Source organism: Herpailurus yagouaroundi, unplaced genomic scaffold, assembly GCF_014898765.1.
Source record: "Herpailurus yagouaroundi ecotype Mexico unplaced genomic scaffold, PumYag 192, whole genome shotgun sequence".
NCBI lineage: Eukaryota > Metazoa > Chordata > Mammalia > Carnivora > Felidae > Herpailurus > Herpailurus yagouaroundi.
The window spans coordinates 14,630,029-14,649,222 of record NW_024412423.1 but is presented as its reverse complement, the minus strand read 5'-3'; the positions used below and the strand labels follow the sequence as shown (position 1 = coordinate 14,649,222).

The window sequence follows — 19,194 nt, the reverse complement described above, 5'->3', positions numbered from 1 at the left end:
GAATCACATGAGTCTCAGAAAGTATAAAATAGGAGAAAACCATGAATAAAAGAATGTGTTGTTTATATATTTATTTTGAGAGAGAGAGAGAATCCCAAGCAGGCTCCGCATTGTTAGTGCCAGAGGCCCATGTGGGGCTCAATCTTACAAACCATGAGATCATGACCTGAGCCGAGATTAAGGGTCAGATGTCAACCAACAGAGCCACTCGTCACCTCAAATAATTTTTTAAAGTTGCCAAGGACTGAAAGACATGAATTTCCAGACTGAAAAACTATCACCACATGACCAGCACAATGGAAGGAAAAGAGATCCACACCAAGGGACATTCTTAAGAAACTTCAGAACTGGACCAAAAAAGGATACTATAGGCTTTTAAATTTTTCACTCATAGTGCTTCTTAGCAACAACAAAAGCAAACTATAAAGCATGACTTCAAAATCCTAGGAAATATGTTTTACAACTTAGAATTCTATAGCCAAACTATCCATGCTGATGTGACATAACTAGCCATAGAGAAGAGCATAAGCCTCCAAACGTTATTTCTTCAATAACATAAAGCTAATTAAAAAAAAAAAAAACTCGGGGCGCCTGGGTGGCTCAGTCGGTTAAGCGGCCAACTTCAACTCAGGTCATGATCTCGCGGTCCGTGAGTTCGAGCCCCGCGTCGGGCTCTGGGCTGACGGCTCAGAGCCTGGAGCCTGTTTCAGATTCTGTGTCTCCCTCTCTCTCTCTGCCCCTCCCCCGTTCATGCTCTGTCTCTCTCTGTCTCAAAAATAAATAAACGTTAAAAAAAAATTTAAAAAAAACAACTCATGATTCCAAATGACTTGATGTTTTAAGAGTTAGTATCAAGTCTTTCTATATAAATAGATAAAACTAAGTGGGAAAAAATGCCATTTCCGTAAGTAAACAAAAGATGGTATAGGGAAGAAAACCTAATGACTACTCAGTTCTGTGGGAGATTATGTCCATAGTACGTCCAGGCATTTCTGCCATAACACAACATATGTGTTCCTGAAAACCCTTCCACTAACAGATCAAACGGAAACATAAAGTTGGAACAATCCTCTCAAAACCTATGCAGTTTTGTAACAAGAGCACTAGCAATAATAATATAAAACTAGTACCTCAGGAAATGACTTGGACAACCCAGGCAGAGAGTTGTGTGGCTATAACTACTACCTCAAGAGATACTTATAAATGCACAAGAGTGGTCATGCAGGCTTGCAGGAATTGAGACGAGACAGAAAGAAGTAGAGCTCTGAACATACCAAAGGGAATGTACCTGTTTGGGAGAGGGAATCCTGGGAGCAGCACTCATGTTTAATCTTCTTCAAAAAAAGGTGAAAAGCAGAAACAGACTCATAAATGCAGAGAACAAACAGATGGTTGCCAGAGGGGAGGGGCGTGGGCAAAATAGCTGAAGGGGAGAGGAAAATACAGGCTTCCAGTTACCTAATGAGTAAGTCACAAGGATAAAGGCACAGTACAGGGAATACAGTCACTGGTATTGTAACAGAGTTGTACAATGGTATTCAAGTAGAGTCATACCTTAACAGACAGCAGCTACACTTGTGGTGAGCACAGGGTAAGTATACAAGTATGGAATCACTATGTTGTATACCTGAACCTCATGTAACAGTGTGTCAACTACACTTCGATTAAAAAATAATAAAACTAAAATAACACACAGCTGAAAGTGCAACTGAAGGCTTTCTCTACCTCTAAATTCTACTCTTGACCTTCTGGTTCCTTTACTAGGAAAAGTCACATATAAAGCAATACAACCTCCAATTACAGTAATATCATTTCTCGATTTAAAAGCCAAATATGAGCTAATTGGTGTTAAAGAAGCATCTGTAGCACCACACTAAATTAATACTTTAAATACCAAAAAACTGATCTAAACCGGTCCAAAATATAATGTACGAGGCCAGTCACAGGAAGAAAATATGTTATGGAGAACACAATGAAGAACTCAATTCCCCATCTTTCAAAGCACAAAGTCAATAATGTCATTTAGGTAAAAATTCCAAATGAGCAGTGAAAATAGTTGAAGGTAATTTCTTTTTATGAGAAGCCTTGGGAGAATCCTTGGAGTCCTTAAATTATATACGCACATACACACTCCTGTATAGTCCTGGGTTGTTTTTTGCTTTGTTTTGTTTTTTTCTTTTTTCCCAAGACTCAAATTGAAAACATCTGATAGTCAGGAAGGACTTCCCTAAAAAATGGATGCAGTGGACATCAGAGAGATGAGACGTTAACCCAAGGACAAGAGAAGTCCAGACAAGGAAATCACTTTTGCAAAGGACCTATTAACAGGGAGCGTAGTAAACAAGGTTGAATAAAGGACTTCAGAGTGAGGAGAGAGAGCAAGACCAAGTATGGTGGGAGATACAGGTGGAGTCAGAAAGCAGCCAGCTCGTGCAGAGAAGAAGTCTGAGGTAGGATGACCATCTTGTCCCAGTTTGCAAAGGGCAAGTTCCATTCATGCCAGTTGTCCCAGCATAATTTATACCTCCCTCTTTCACACACAAAAGCATCCCTGTTTGGATGCTAAATTATATGGTCACCCTGCAATTAGGCAATACTGAGGGTCTTAGTCTTTATCCTAGAAGTTACTAAAGTGTTTTAGGCAAAGTGGGTTAAGTGCATTATCTTAGAGGGTAAGTGTTCTGGTCTCCTATCCAATGTTTTGTGATACAAAGTTGAAATGAGAATCTATTTTTTTCTTTTTTTGATGTTTTTATTATTTTATTTCTGAGAGCGCGTGCAAGCAAGAGAGGGGCAGACACAAGAATATGAAGCAGGCTCCGGGCTCTGAGCTGTCAGCACAGAGCCCGACACGAGACTTGAACTCATGAACCATGAGATCATGACCTGAGCTGAAGGTGGACGCTTAACCAACTGAGCCACCCAGGTGCCCTGAGAATCTACTTTAAATAAAACTTTAAAAATGTCTTCTCTTCACAGCCAACATTCTTTTTTTTTTTCTTTTTTTTTAATTTTTTTTTCAACGTTTATTTATTTTTGGGACAGAGAGAGACAGAGCATGAACGGGGGAGGGGCAGAGAGAGAGGGAGACACAGAATCGGAAACAGGCTCCAGGCTCTGAGCCATCAGCCCAGAGCCTGACGCGGGGCTCGAACTCACGGACCGCAAGATCGTGACCTGGCTGAAGTCGGACGCTTAACCGACTGCGCCACCCAGGCGCCCCACAGCCAACATTCTTATACAAGTAATCTCACAATCTTTCTTCCCACTCCTTCCTTCATTATAGCCCATGGCTTTGATCCCACTGACAAAGTTACTAGCATTACGCACTCCTCACAATCAACAATAATCTGCCAGCCACCAAATGTAATAAATAACTTTTAGGACTTATCTAACCAAAACTGTCCTAGCATTGCTTTATAAATCTCTGTCCCATGACTCAACTCTTGTCCTGCTTCTCTGGCTATTGCTTACCATCTCCACTTTTCCTTTTTCTACCCAGTCCTCATATGAAGATGTTTTCCACATCTTTGCCCCTCCTCTCTTTTGTCTTTATCCCCAAATATCAGCCCTGCTCCTGCAACTGTATCTCCATTCAAAGTCTCTCCATAGAGCTCCAGGCAAGTACTCTAGATTGCCATGTGACATCTCCACCTAGAAGTCCAACAAACACCACTAATTCACACTAACCTTTTTGAGTAGGTTCTCTACACCAGTCCCCTATCCATCAAGGTCTAAAAGCAACACTTCCCCCAGGCACCCATGCATGGAAGCAGGGTCACCCTCAACTCTTCTCCTGACTCTCCCATGCTGAGTATCTCTTAAATCCACTTTCTATCCTTTCCCACTGCCTACCTGAGCTCAGGGCCCGCCTCAAGTGTTCTTACCTGGGTTTTATCTGTACTCTTTGTTTCCTCCATAGAATGGCCAGACCATTCTTCTGTTCATGTCACTTTTCTACCTGAAATTCTTGAGGCTCATTTCCTAAAATCCAACCGCCCTCTACCACATACGTGCATGTGTAGGTATGTACACACACACACACGCACACACGCACGCGTGCAGGTCTAGTTAGAGAAAACTAACTGCCATTTGGGTAACCACCCTCTCCTAATGCTTTTCAGCCAACTCCTAGTTACTTACCTCCCAACACTCAGCCCAGTTCCCTGGCGATGTCTTTCAAAACTTCAGAAGGCTCCTGTCTGCCTTAGTCTTTTCTTCCACAGCATCATGTAGATACTGCTATCATAATACTTTTTACACTGTATTAATGTACCACATTAACAGTTCACAATAGCATAGTGTTTGTTTTCTGCTTTGCCCATGAGACTGTCAACAACTTGGTAACAAGAACTGAGCGTCCCATCTATTCGTGGCATCTGGTTCAAGGCCTGGCATATAGTATTATTTCCACAAATGTGTGAATAAAAAATGAAAAGAACATTTCTCAAAAAAATAATTCAAAAAAAACAATATTTCTCTCATGAGTATTAAAGACTTAAGAGATTTTAATTCCTCTTAAAATTATTATTAAGGCATAGAGTAAAGTAGGAAAGTAGTTTTCTAAGAAGGAAGATAAAAGAAGTCTTTTTCAGTAATTCATCTTCACTCTTTCCTCATGAGCGAAAGAAGCCCTCAGTATTTCCAACAGCTGCTTCCATTACTGCACCCTCCTGACAAATCCACAATCACCTCCAGGGAGCTATGAACTATCACTGTGAAAAACACACATCCAGTACCATCTGCAAAAGTAACAACCAAATGGACCTGAAAATCAGCCGTCCTATGTAAGATTTCAAGTCCCAAGTCAATGATAGTGCATGGTGAGCCTGCTTCAGGCAGAGAAACCAAAATCATACCTGCAAAACAGCAATGATGTAAGGATTACAAGAAATGACATGGGGGGGTGGGAGGCTGGCTGGCTCAGACGGTAGAGCGTGCAACTCTATCATGGAGTTGAGTTCAAGCCCAACGTTGGCCAAAGAGCTTATTTAAAAATGAATAAATAAATGATCCATGTAAAAACTCTCTGACAACGCTGTAACACAGAGCTCAGACCTAGTCTAGCTCTACCACTAATCTGCTAAATTCTCTTAGCCTGAAGTTTCCTCACTCATCAAACAGGGTTATCACACGGCTTAAAAGACAGTGCATCTAGCAGAGTGCGTGGCAAACATGTTAAGCGCGAAATGAATCTTAGCACCTTCTGTCCTGTATCTTTGATAAGTACTTTAATCTAGCTCTCAGTTTCTGCATCCACAAATCAAGTTGGTTAGACTGCATGATCCAAGATCCCTTCCAGCACCAAAAGGGCTCTGATTTGATCTGTGATTAATAAATGTAGATGCAGTGAAGGCAAAAAATTATATTTAAAAAGGACCAACTAAAAAGATTAGGTAAGGAAAACGTCATTTATCATCTAGTCATACACCAAAAATATCAGCAGAAACCTAAGATTATAACCTAAGTTTCAATCATTTTATGCCTTTATACCAGCAATATGACCCTAACAATATAAAAATGATCAAGAATTAGAAAGATTCCAAAATTTAAATAAATTCCTCAGACACTCATCTGTTGCTGGTAGCATCAAAAATTGGCAAAATTGTCATTTCTTCATCCAGTGGTTAACATTTAACCAGTCAATTAGTTAACATTTAACCATTAAGTTAACCAGAGGAAAAAACCTGTTAACTGTCAGCAAGAGAAGATAAACATGGCCCTCTAACCATCTCGGAGAAACTGGGGACATACAGTCACTGAGAAGTACACATGCTTGGTCACAGAAAGCTAAGTGACCAATAAAAGTTATCAGTGTAGCTTTAAAATGTGTTACATGATAGTATTGTACATTAGCTGATGTGAGAAAATAATCACAAAACAGTGCTGCATGAAAAAAGGTTACATATCAGTATTTAACAGGAATCATTTTTTGTTAACAATATGCTTATTAACAGGAAAACTTCAGAGTTCTTTTTTACGGAACTAAGGATGATTTTTACTTTCTTCTTGGTGTTTACCTGTATTTTTTAATTTCCCATAACAAACATAATTTTTGTGTAATAAGAAAGCTTTTTTTTTTTAATTCCCGAAATATAACAGCCAACACACAATCCCTTATCACAGAAGTACAGTGAAAAAAAGAAGTTAAAAACCCTGATTAGGAAACTTCCTTAGACCCCAATAATAATTGGGAACTTCAGTTACGCTCCCATCACTCAAGCAATGCCTCAGCCTCAATCTCACTATTTGTGCATGGAACAGACCTACACTGAAGATATAAAATTCTGAAGATCTCTAACTCAGACATACCAGAGGTGATGTCATCTGAACAAATTAAAGGACAAACATTAATAGATTGTGCTGGCAGGAGGGGGGGGGGGGCGGGTGGGAAGAATCGGGGCACCTGGGTGGCTCAGTCGGTTGGGCAAACAACTTCACCAATGTCATGATCTCACAGATCGTGGGTTCGAGCCCAGGATCGGGCTCTGTGTTGACAGCTCAGAGCCTGGAGCCTTTTCAGATTCTGTGTCTCCCTCCCTCTCTCTCTGTCCCTCTCCCACTCACGTTCTGTCTTCAAAAATAAACATTAAAATTAAAAAAAAAAAAATCAACAGCATATTTTTTTAATGCTTTATCTTTCATCCTGTGTTTACTTTCTTGAATCTGGGTACACTAAAAGATAACCTAGTTTATAGGATTAAACCTAAGGATTAAATTCCAACAACTCTAAAAGATATCCTGCTCTACCAGACATCCTTTGAAAGCATAGGAAGGAAGTGTTATGACAGTTTAATTACCTAGGATCTGCTTCCTAGATTTTGACACCAATTCTAGCAGTTTCGTCCTTCCAAGTATTTCCCTGAAAATTAAGTTTAGCATGCAGTTTTATAGCTCTTATATTAACGCCGGGGTGTTGCCATCAACTTGCTTCTACCAGAGCAAAATTAGGACATAACCGAAAGACGAGGCAATACATGTGATGAAGGTTTTTGTTTTTAAATCATCCTATGTCCAAAGAAAATTCCCCAAAGCAGGTTAGCATTTATTATTTTAAGTTTGAAAACTGAATACGAATGTTAGAACAACCCTGCTGATGTTGTTTAGTCTGTGCACCTTCCCTAAATGTCATTCTGTGACTAAAATAGGTAGAAAGCCAACAAAGTATATATATGCACTAAGTCCAAATTTATAGTAAATCCCAACCCCTTTCACCACTAGGAAAGTAACAGGAAAAATTATTTTATCGTATTTGCATTTCAGTACTCTTTAAAAGTGCTAAAATTTTAGCAACTGTCCTTGGTAAATTATCAGCAATATTTTATCCAACTATTACTGGATAAAAATTCATCCATTATTATGACACAAGTAAATAAGAGGCTAAAAAATGATATAAGTGTCTTAATTCTTGCTGACATTCACAACACTACTACTTACTCCTTATCTCAATTATACAGATGAGGAAACACAGGCTCAAAGAATTCCAGTACCCAAGCCACAAAAAACTAAGAAGTTGCAACTTTGCGAAGTACCCTTGCTCAATACTACCCAACCTCATGCTATTGTGGTTGACAGTGTCCCAACATACTTGTTAGTAGCACATAAGTACCTGTATGCATTTTTTAATTACACACACGCAAATCCAAATTTCCCATCGGAAGTTTCCTTACTAGGGGCGCCTGGGTGGCTCAGTCGGTTGAGCCTCCGACTTCGGCTCAGGTCATGATCTCACAGTCCGTGAGTTCGAGCCCCCCATCAGGCTCTGTGCTGACAGCTTAGAGCCTGGATCCTGCTTCAGATTCTGTGTCTCCCTCTCTCTCTGCCCCTCCCCCACTCACACTCTATCTCTCTCTCAAAAATAAATAAACATTAAAAAAAAATTGGGGGGTGTCTGGGTGGCTCAGTTGGTTAAGCGTCCAACTTCGGCTCAGGTCAGGATCTCACGGTTTGTGGGTTTGAGCCCCGCATCAGGCTCTGTGCTGACAGCTCAGAGCTTGGAGCCTGCTTCGGATTCTGCGTCTCCCACTCTCTGTTCCTCCCCCACTCATGGTCTGTCTCCCTCTCTCCTTCAAAAATAAATAAAAACATTAAAAAATTTTTTTTTTTATTTTTTTGAAGCGGTTAATTTAAAAACACAAATCCATACTCTCTTACATGCACTTCCAGAGTTTCTAAAACCTAAAATTTTCATTACTTCATTTGGTGGCAAAACCTGACCTAAATGGATATGAGGCTATTTTTAGTTGTCTTTCTCCACTGACTATAACTATTAATATCTTTCCTTGCAGAAACATGTTTCACAATGGAGTGCCACCCCAGACCCCACTGGGGGTATTCTATATGGTACACGCATATTACCTTAAAATTGAAATTGTTTTTACTTCTATAACACACCTGGCCTTAAGGATTTTACATAAAAAACTGTGGACCTGTATCAGCAAATGAAAAAAAAAAAGTACGCATCCATAAAATTAGTTATTGAACAATTGACCAACAAACTTACTTTTCTCTTACATCTATCTACCTTTCCTGTATAATGAGTTAACACTGAAATTCTGCAATGTCAATCTTCCTTTACTTTTTTGTTTCAAGTGTTGACTGATGGCACTCATCATCATTCTTGGAAACTGTTCACCAAAACAGCTTCCAATGACATATAATTAGGTTTGGACTGAATCAGAGTAGCTGTATCTTAAATCTGAGATGTGTTCCTGTGAGAGACCACATGGATGGAAGCGGATGTCAAATTCTCTCCAGCAGGACCAAGCATCTCCAAGAATTATTCTGTCTTTAGGTACACTGTGTACTGAGGAAGCAAAAAGGGACTAAGTAATTTCGGAATCTATGATTTTTTAAATCCACTTACATGATATACTAACTTACAAAGACTGTTAACTCTGAATAAAAAATTAAAAACAGGGGCGCCTGGGTGGCGCAGTCGGTTAAGCGTCCGACTTCAGCCAGGTCACGATCTCGCGGTCCGTGAGTTCAAGCCCCGCGTCGGGCTCTGGGCTGATGGCTCAGAGCCTGGAGCCTGTTTCCGATTCTGTGTCTCCCTCTCTCTCTGCCCCTCCCCCGTTCATGCTCTGTCTCTCTCTGTCCCAAAAAAAATAAATAAACGTTGGAAAAAAAAATTTTTTTTAAAAATTAAAAACAGAGAATTATTCTTAAATAAAAGAGCTAAATGGACCCAAATAGACAAAAACAACTTCTTGCTTTACATCTTACAAATTATACTGCAACTATTGCTCAAAATTAAATTATTCCCAAGATTTCCAAGAATTACTACATACAGGCAGCATTAGTCTACCCACTAGACCCTAATAAAAAGGCAGTTAAATATGCCACATAAAATAAATTTGTATTGGGGCGCCTGGGTGGCTCAGTCGGTTAAGCATCCAACTCCAGTTCAGTTCCTGATCTCACAGTTCATGAGTTAAAGACTCACTCAGCTCTCTGCTGTCAGCTCACAACCAGCCCACTTCAGATCCTCTGTCTTCCCTTCTCTCTGCCCCTCCCCCGCGCTTGTGCCCCCTCTAGCTCTCTCTCAAAAATATATCAACATTTTAAAAAAATAAATAAACCTGCCGCACCAAAGAGAATGGGAGAAGGATCATTAAACATTCCAATGAACTTCTAAAAAACGATGAAAAGCAGATAAAAGTACATATCACAAAATATGCACATAAGGACTACAGAGGAAAGTGAGGGAAACTTAAAATGGGGCATGAACTCATGAAACAGCTTTATATCTGATTCTCCTCAGCATCCCTTAGCCTAACTGCAGGCTTTCCGACCAGTTAGTCCACAGCACATCCCAATGAGATATAAAGAGGTCCTAATGTGTTCTTCCATTGGAAAAGCCAGGGAAGGAGCTACCTAAACAACTAAAGCACTAATGCTCAACCAATTCATTTGTAAATGTTGACAAGCGAGAAGGATCGCACATGTGACAAAAATCACTTGCAAGAAAAAATCCAATCCAAACAAAAAGAACAAATGAACAGGGAGGAAAAAAGAGATCATCCAGTGAAAAGTATTTTAAAAAGAAAATCCTAAATATTACCTTCAGACAAATTAAAGAAAATAATACATCCTTAAAACAAACAAATTGGGGAGCCTGGGTGGCTCAGTCAGTTAAGCATCTGACTCCGGTTCGGGTCATGATCTCACAGCTGTGTGAGTTCGAGCCCCGCATTGGGCTCTGAGCTGAGAGCTCAGAGCCTGGAACCTGCTCAGATTCTGTGTCTCCTTGTCTCTCTCTGCCCCTCCCCTGCTCACACTCTGTCTCTCTCTCTCTCAAAAAATAAATGTTAAAAAAAAATTAAAGAATAAATAAAACAGAAGCAAACTGAATAAAAGAAAAATATCTGTACAAAAAAATTTCTTGGAATTAAAAGCATGACTTCAGTCTTTAAAATGTCACTACTGAAAAATAAATTAAGTAATTAAATAAAAAGTCACTACTCAACTAGAGAAGAATCAAAGTAATTTCCCAGAATGGAAAAAGAAAAAAAAGAGACAAGAAACAAAAGTGGTTAACATCCCAACCAGAAAAAAGAAAGAAAACAAGGAACAGAAAGATTTGGAATAAAATAAATTTCCCAGAGCTAAATAAAGTTCAAGACTTTAAATAGAAAGAAACCACTTGTAACAGGTGGGATGCATAACAGAAATATCCTTTCCTAGATTCATTGCCATCCAATTTCAGAAAATCAGGATAAAAGAAAATTCCAAAGCTTCCAAAGAAGAAAACCAAAAGCAATTACCAAAAGAAAATAACTGTGACTGACATCAGACAGATACTACAACACAGGCCACTAGAAGACAAGGGAGCAATATCGTAATTCCCAAGTTCTGAGGAAAAAGGTTAGAACCAATATTCTATACCTAACCCAACTACTAACCAAGCATGACAAAACAAAGTTATTTTCAGACACATGGGACTCAGAAAGTTTAAATCCTGGGGAACTTGCGGGGGCTCGGTGATTAAGCGACCAACTCTTGATTCAGGTTCAAGTCATGATCTCACAGTTCCTGAGATAAAGTCCCACTCAGGGTGCTGACACCAAAGAGTCTGCTTGGGATTCTCCTTCTCACTCTGCCCCTTCCCTGTTTGTACTCTCTTTCTACCAATAAATTAAAAAAAAAAAAAAAAAAAAAAAAAAAGGAAGTTTACATCCTGCCATCTTTTCTGAGTCAGTTGCTTAAGGATGTTCTCCAACAAAATGAGGGAAGAAACCAAGAAAAGAAAAGTATGTGATCTAGGACAGTGCGTCGAAATCAGGTCAATTCCTAGGATGTCAGCTACACACAGCACATTTTTTTAAATTTTTTTTTTAAAGTTTTTTTATTTTTGACAGAGCGTGAGCGGGGGAGGGGCAGAGAGAGAGGAAGACACAGAATCCGAAGCAGGCTCTGGGCTCTGAGCTGTCAGCACAGAGCGTGACGCGGGGCTCGAACTCACAGACCTCGAGATCATGACCTGAGCCAAGTCCGTCACTCAACCGACTGAACCACCCAGGCGCCCCTACACACAGCACATCTTAAGCCCAGAAAGCTTCAGGGAAAAAATAATACTCATGTAATAGATATTATGATTACATATTTTCAGAAAGACTTCTTTAGTCAACAAGAAAAATGAAAGCCCATTTAGGAGCAAAATTCCTTAACCACACCATCCCTTCACCCTATTTTATCTTTATTACCCTGGCACCTGTTATTACGTAAAATTATATCACATATGTTATTTTATTGATTCTAATACATGTATATTTTACTTTTTAATCTTGCTAAAACTAGTATGCATCTTACAATCCACACACAGCATTTTTTTCCACTTTTTTTAATGTTTATTTATTTTTGAGAGACAGAACACAAGTGGGGGAGGGGCAGAGAGAGGGAGACAGAATCTGAACCAGGCTCCAGGCTCTCAGCTGTCAGCACAGAGCCCAACATGGGGCTCAAACCCATGAACCGTGAGAGCACGACCTGAGCCAAAGTTGGACGCTTAACCGACTGAGCCACCCAGGTGCCCCGCATGTTTTTACACTTTAATTGACAAATGACACACATCACTGTGTAAGTTCATGGTGTACAGCAAATTGTTTGATTTACATATACTGAGAAATGATTAACACAATAGGTTCAGTTAACATACATCTTCTCACATAGATACAAAAAGAAAAAAGGAAAAAAATTTCTCCTTGTGATGAGAACTGTTAGGATTTTACCTCTTAACTTTCCTATGTATCACATGATGACCTATAGACATCCTGTTATACATGACATTCCTACTACTTTATCTTGTAACTGTATGTATCTTTTGACTGGCTTCCTCTATTTCCCCCTCCCCCTCCATAGGCAGCATTTTAAAACTACAGTCAGCCAGGTGGCAGTCTTGTTACTGTATTAAAAACCTTCCGTAGTTAACTTCTGAAAAGATTACAAAAGCATCAACATCGAAATGCCTCAGATTAGATGAAATACGACCTTTATGTGCTTGTTAGGTATCTCCCCTACAGTACTCAATTCAGCAACACAAGGGCAATAATTTATTTCTTTAAAACAATCTCTGTAGTCTCTCAACATACAACAGTGACTGGCACATAACAGATGCTTAATCTGTCACATTTTAACATCTCTGAAACAAATATGGGCCCAACAGAATGGATCCTACATAGCTGGTCCTGACATGTTTTTCTTAGGGGTGCATTTCATAGCAAGTCGGCATCTAGGATTTGAAGAAACTCAGTAACAAAAATTAGACAGTAATGTGAGTGCAATGACCCATTTCAAAAGATGCCTCCAAAGGTTGGTAAATCCAAGAAACAGAAAAATAAGCTTATTATTGAGTTTTGAAACTAAACACCCAAATAAATAAACACAAAAAGAGCTAAACACGCCTGCCTCCTGGAAACAGACAATAGATTGTCAACAGTCATTCACCAGAAGTCAGCCCATTTTTTTTTATCAAGTGCACACACTTTTTATGAACCATTTTTCAAATATTAATAAGGGGGAGGGGTAGATTCACGCATACAAAATCAGAGAGAGAGACAGGAGCATTCACACAGACAGAAAGACATTCACGGGCAAACAGAGTCAAAGTCGGAGTCAAGCATCTCCAGAAATTTCAATGAACAATGGAAGATGGAGACCGAGTTCTGGAAGCAAATTTAGCAAATATCTAAAGCATGACATCAACCCTAGTTGCCTACTGATTGATTACAAGTATGCCCTTTTGCTCACCAGAAAGTCAAGGTAGGCTCAGCAAAGGCTTGCTAGTTTATCCTAGTGCCCTGGTCTGAAAACTCAGACCTCCTTAGGTGGAATAATTACAAACTCGCCACAGCACTTCACTTTTACACAACCCTTACACCTGCCCTGGCCTGTCATTAATTACAATGACAGACGCGGGCGCTGAAAAGGTCTCTCCATTACCAGAAAGACCAACTGACTACATTAAGGGGGTGCAAAAGCTCGGGGAAGGAGACTGCGGCCGGGGGGGGGGGGGGGGGGGGGGGGGGCGGTGAGTAATGTGGTCCACGAATCAGAGAACGGTGGCCACGCCATCCAAAACCCCAGCTTTCAGCACCCAAGGGGACCCGCGACTATCTTCTTAGAAACGGCACCTTTCCCTAGAGAAAGCTAAAGAGCTTAAAACCCCCAACTCGGCCTGGGCCGGCAGAGGCGCTCAGTTCAGACCCCGCCCAAGACAGGCGTAGAACGATTGCAAAATGTCACAGGGCCCAGATTGAGCGCGCCAAAGCGGGACCCACCCCCGGGAGACGGGGACGCTGGAGGCAGGTCCCTCCCCTTCCTCTCTCCGCCCGCGCACAGCTCATTCATTCTTGAGGCGGGCAGCCCATCTTCCCGGCCGGCCATCCCTGCGCCGCAAACCCACCAGCCGCTTTGTCTCTGGCCCGGCCGGAAACAGGAACGCGCATTGGAGCGCGCGCCCAGACGCCACCTCCCCACACCTGGGGCCCGCCGGGCATTCCCGGCCGGAGAACCCTTCTGGATCTCGGGGTTCGAGGTCCGAAGCTGGCCAATCCACCTTGGCGGCCTCAGGTGCGCGCTCCACCCGGCCCTGCTAAAGAGCGGGCAGTCGGAAATGTGCATCTCTCGGTCACACCGTTGCTACAATTCGAACCCTCCTCCGCGACCCCTCTCCCCGCTAAGAAACACTGTATTCTTTCGCCTTCCAAAGGGCGTGGGCACTCGGCCCCGGTCCTCCCGCCCTGGGGCTGCGCCCCCCGCCCCTCGCGTGAGCTAATGCGGCCCCCAGACGAGCACTCACTTGAGGAGCAGCTGGTCGTGCTCGGCTTTGAACTTGCCCAGCTCGATCTGCAGCTTGGCGCGCTCGCGGGCCGTGTCGTCGAGCGCGCGTCGCGCGTCCGCCAGCTCGGTCTCGTAGAGCGCCTTGAGGCCGGTGAGCTCGCGTCCGCGCACCTCCTCACGCTCCGTCACCTGCAGCTGCAGCGCGCTGTTCTCTGTCTCCAGGCTGCGCACCTTGTCGATGTACACGGCCAGGCGGTCGTTGAGCTCGCGCAGCTCCTCCTTCTCCTGCAGCCGCGACAGCCGCGTGGGGCTCAGCGGCGTAGCGGGGCCGCCGGTGCGGCTACCCGACCGCGGCGGCACGGGGGTCGCGGTCGCCATGGCGGGCGGCGGGGCGGCTGGCGGGCAGAGCAGAGCGGGGAAGCCGCGGGCAGCACGGGACGCGTAGGGAGCTGCAGAGGGCGAAGCGATGATCCGAAGGCACAAACCGACGACCCGCGCCCGCGGAGAAGCCGGCGTGGGAAGGGAGAAGCACCTGGGTTGGCAGGAGCCGGGTTACGGCACAAAGGGCAAAGGGGGAAGACTGCCAATCAATCAATCGTAAAATGCCCTTTTAAGAAAACACGCACACACACTCACACACACACTCCAGAAGATTTGGGGCGAGGGTGACCGGGAGGGGCCGAGCTGGGTCCGCGCGCCGCCGCCGCCACCGAGTCTCCCGCCCGCAGCACTTTGTTTCCTCTCAGGCGGCGCGGAGCGGCGGGCGGGGGGGTGGGGAGGGAGGAAGGCGGCGGGGGGCGGAGGTGGCGCGGGCAGTGGCGCCGCACTCTCCAACATGGCCGGCGCGCGCCGGCACCTCCACGTGACCGTCGCCGGCCAATGGGGAGCCGGCGGCGCGCTCCGGGGTTCGGGGGCTGGGCCTGTAAATTCAAAATCGGGGCCTCGGGCAACCGTCAGCTTGGCGCGCGGGGCTGGGCGTGGCTGGGGACGGACTGAGGGCGGTGGAGCTGGGCGCCGAGGACTGCTCGCCGGGCGGCCCAGGGCCCAGCGCCGGCCGGGCCTTCCTACCACCCCGCGGGGACCCCCGGAGGGGCTGGGCCTGCGGGTGGCGGGAAGGAGCCCGGAGGTTTTCCGGGGCGGGCCAGCGCCGCAGCCCACACCCAGCGGTTCAGGGAAATTCAAACGTAAACGGCCGTAACAGCCGCTCGCACAACTCGTGGAGGCCGGGACAGTCGCAGACGTTGTAACTTTATCCCCGGCAGCCGTGGAGTTACGTAATGGGCTCTGCTGTCTGAGGTTCAAAGCCCGCTACGTGCCGGTGCCAAATGCAAGCCTTTATTTTTCTCTGGGACGGAAAACGGTGTATCCAAACACCTCCTCCCAGTCAAGTCGACGTACGCGTGTCTTGAAGCGACAGAGACCGTACAGAAGCCAGAAACCCTGACCTTGGAGTCATTTGCTACCAGTGCTGATCTGATGGTCCGTCCCTGATCGGTTGGTTTCTGAACAATTAAAGGGTTTATAAAATCAAAACGCCTCGCAAGAAGTAAATAGCACAAGCTGTGAATTATCTTGCTTCACTAAAGTCCGATGCAGCAAAATCGAAGCTTGTGCAAATTTAGGTAGAAACGACTTTTTGCTTGAAAAAGGGATCCCTCTAAAATGTAATTGTCAGCTAGTTCTAATCAAATGTCCCGTTAATACCTTTGAAAAGCCTTTACCTTGAGGCGAACGTTCATTGGCTTTTACTGTGCCCTGCACTGATCCGTCCACGCAGACGCTCTGTGGTATGGGGATTGTTTTTGTTTGAAAATTCACGTTTAACAGCCGAAATTCCTCAAGGCTGCCCAGCAAGTGACAGGACAACTTTTGAACCCAGGCAGTTTCAGCTGACCCCAGAGCCTAGCCCTTAACTATAACCTAGGCCACCTCACGATGTATTAGTAAAGTACACCTCACATCTGTAATTACAGCTTAGCTGCCTTAATAATGGTAGAAATGAAGACCAGGATGTTCTTTAAATATTAAGTTACGTACATAACAAGTAGTGAAGGGCACCAGGCTGCATCATCACCCTGGGGGGATTTCTGGGCACCCTGAGTGATGATACTGTCCTTACCAATGGTTCTATTTCCTGCCCTGTTACCTAAAATGCCTTTCCTTAACCTCGCTGAGAAAGAATTGAAAAGCTTCTATTTTAGGGTCGCCTGGGTGGCTCAGTAGGCTAAGCCTCCCACGACAGCTCAGGTCATGATCTCATGGTGGGTGAGTTTGCGGAGTTCGAGGCCCGCCTTGGGCTCTGTGCTGACAGCTCAGAGCCTGGAGCCTGCTTCGGATTCTGTGTCTCCCTCTCTCTCTCTGCCCCTCCGCCACTCGTGCTCTGTCTCCCCGTGTCTCAAAAATAAATAAGCATTAAGTTTTTTAATAAATAACAAAAGAAAAGCTTCTGTTTAAGAGGGTCTAGAAAATCCAGATTATTGGAGAAGAAATGAGACCTAAGGAAGATGAGTACTGATCCGACGTGGTGGAATCAGCACTGGAATGTAAATCCCCTCCACCCATGGTTTGGTTTTTGCTCCATACTCCTCCACCCCCCAAAAATATATATATTTTGAAATCTTTTATTAAAGTATTTTCTTTCCACTTTGAAAATTTTAAAACTGTATGTGAAGTGTCATCAGGCCTAACCTCTGTTACTCTCAAACCCATAAAGCCTTTTTTTTTTTTTTAAGTTTATTTTTTGAGGGGAGGGGGGCAGAGAGCCTAATGGAGGGCTCAAACTCATGAACAGGGAGATCATGACCTGAGTTGAAACTAAGAGTCAGACCCTTAACTGACTGAGCCACCCAGGCACGCTCATGAAGCTTTCTCCTGATAGAATCTTTCAATTTTAGATTCTTTTTAGGAGACTCAGATTGTGTCCTTTTGTCTGAACGACAAATACATTGGAGTCAATTAAGGATTTGCCATTGATTGCTGTGTAACAATGGAAGTTATTCCTTGGTTTCCTCATAGAAAAATTGGAATGATTTCTACATTCCAGGAGGTTCATAAAGATTAAATTTTAAACATATAATATGAAATGACTAGTAATTCTTCCTAGTAGTAATTCTATGTCTCCAACCAAAAGCAGTTTTTAAAAAATGGAAAATCTTGGGGCGCCTGGGTGGCGCAGTCGGTTAGGCGTCCGACTTCAGCTCAGGTAACGATCTCACGGTCCGTGAGTTCGAGCCCCGCGTCAGGCTCTGGGCTGATGGCTCAGAGCCTGGAGCCTGTTTCCGATTCTGTGTCTCCCTCTCTCTCTGCCCCTCCCCTGTTCATGCTCTGTCTCTCTCTGTCCCAAAAATAAATAAATGTTGAAAAAAAAAATTTAAACAAAAAAAAAGGAAAATCTCTTAGCCATAAAATGAACCAATTCTGCAAACATTTGGTCAAGAACTTTACTAAATGTACATTTGCCTTACTCTCTAGACTATTCCCATGCCTAACCCTGTACCTGGAGTGCCTTCCCCCTGCTCTTTCATAATAAGAGGCTGTTCAGCCCTCTTAAATAATTCCTGTAATCCCATCGCTGCCGATGTGTTTCCCAATTAATTAGAACAGAAGTAACAAATACTATGTTTTTGGTGATAGTGCTTTCACATTTACCAGGATAATCGTATTTTCAAATACTCTGCCTTGTTTTTATAAATCTTTATTTTCTTGTCATGGCACATGTTCTCGTTGCTGGTTAGGCCATACATATCGCCACCAAGCCTCAAGTTGCCGCGACATTGTTTCCCTCTTCAATACTCCTTCCACTGCACAGACCTACTTGACAACATAGACACAGCTTATTTGACATTTGCCCTACTTTCTGTATGACATTTGGATCTGGGACAGAAAAATACAGGACACCTGTCCTACCTGGACAGAAGGGGCCCAGACTAGGATGGAGGTGGGGAGGCAGGAAGAAGGGAAGGAGATACTGAAAGCTTGCAATACCCCACTTATGTCCCAGGGGAGAGGAGTGACAGCTGGCAGTTAGCTGAGCATACAGTGCAAACAAATGGACTAGCTAGGACTGCAGGGCGCAATGAAGAAACATATTGCTGGGTGGCATCCCCTCAATATATGTTTGCTGAAAGAATGCAAGAAGAAATAAATACGTGGTGTTCCTCCAGGCCACATTGTTTCTATTTAATACACTTTGCAAAGTTAATATTTTTTCCAGTTACCATAAAAGCATAACAATAAGTCAGGTTTCAGAAGGTTGAATGACTATCCAGAATCCCTTCAAACTCTGATTTTGATTTTTGTGTTTTAAAAAGAGACTAAGGGGCGCCTGGGTGGCTCAGTCCCTTAAGCAACCAGCTGTTGATTTTGGCTCAGGTCATGACCTCACAGTCCTGACCTTGAGCCCCATGTTGGACTCCCTGCTGGGGTGAGAGGCTGCTTGGGATTCTTGCTCTCCCTCTGCCCCTCCCCTGCTCCTCTGTCTCTCTCAAAATAAATAAATAAACAAAAATAACAATATTAATAAAAAGAACCTAAATAGTTATAAAGGTGTCTTTATCATCTTCAATAGCATTCTTCTCTTAGCAAAGCTGCATGACATTTACATATGACTCAAAACTGTTTTCCAAATTGTTAAGATCTGGATAATTTGGCAATAGTAGAAATGGCACAGTTATTTTAACTCCGTGGTTCCATTTTCCTGAAAACGCATGAGTTGATCAAAAAGAGAAACCAATGGCCCCTGGGTGGCTCAGTCTGTTAAGCATCCGAATTCCACTCAGGTAATGATCTCACGGTTCATGAGTTTGAGCCCCACATCAGGCTATGTGCTGACAGCTCGGAGCCTGGAGCCTACTTGAGATTCTGTGTCTCCCTCTCTCTCTCTACCTCTCCCCTACTCGTGCTCTGTCTGTC

At 43.5% G+C, this 19,194-nt stretch overlaps 1 protein-coding gene across 1 annotated transcript in view; it reads right to left on the bottom strand.

Annotated features, from left to right (window-relative positions):
* Positions 1 to 14,999, bottom strand: part of LMNB1 (lamin B1) — a 57,286-nt gene extending 42,287 nt beyond the window's left edge. Inside the window, exon 1 of the mRNA XM_040444359.1 lies at positions 14,303 to 14,999. Coding sequence (XP_040300293.1) covers positions 14,303 to 14,661 — 359 coding nt within the window. The 5' untranslated portion in view covers positions 14,662 to 14,999. The remainder of the gene's footprint in view (positions 1 to 14,302) is intronic.
* Positions 15,000 to 19,194: the final 4,195 nt, after the last annotated feature.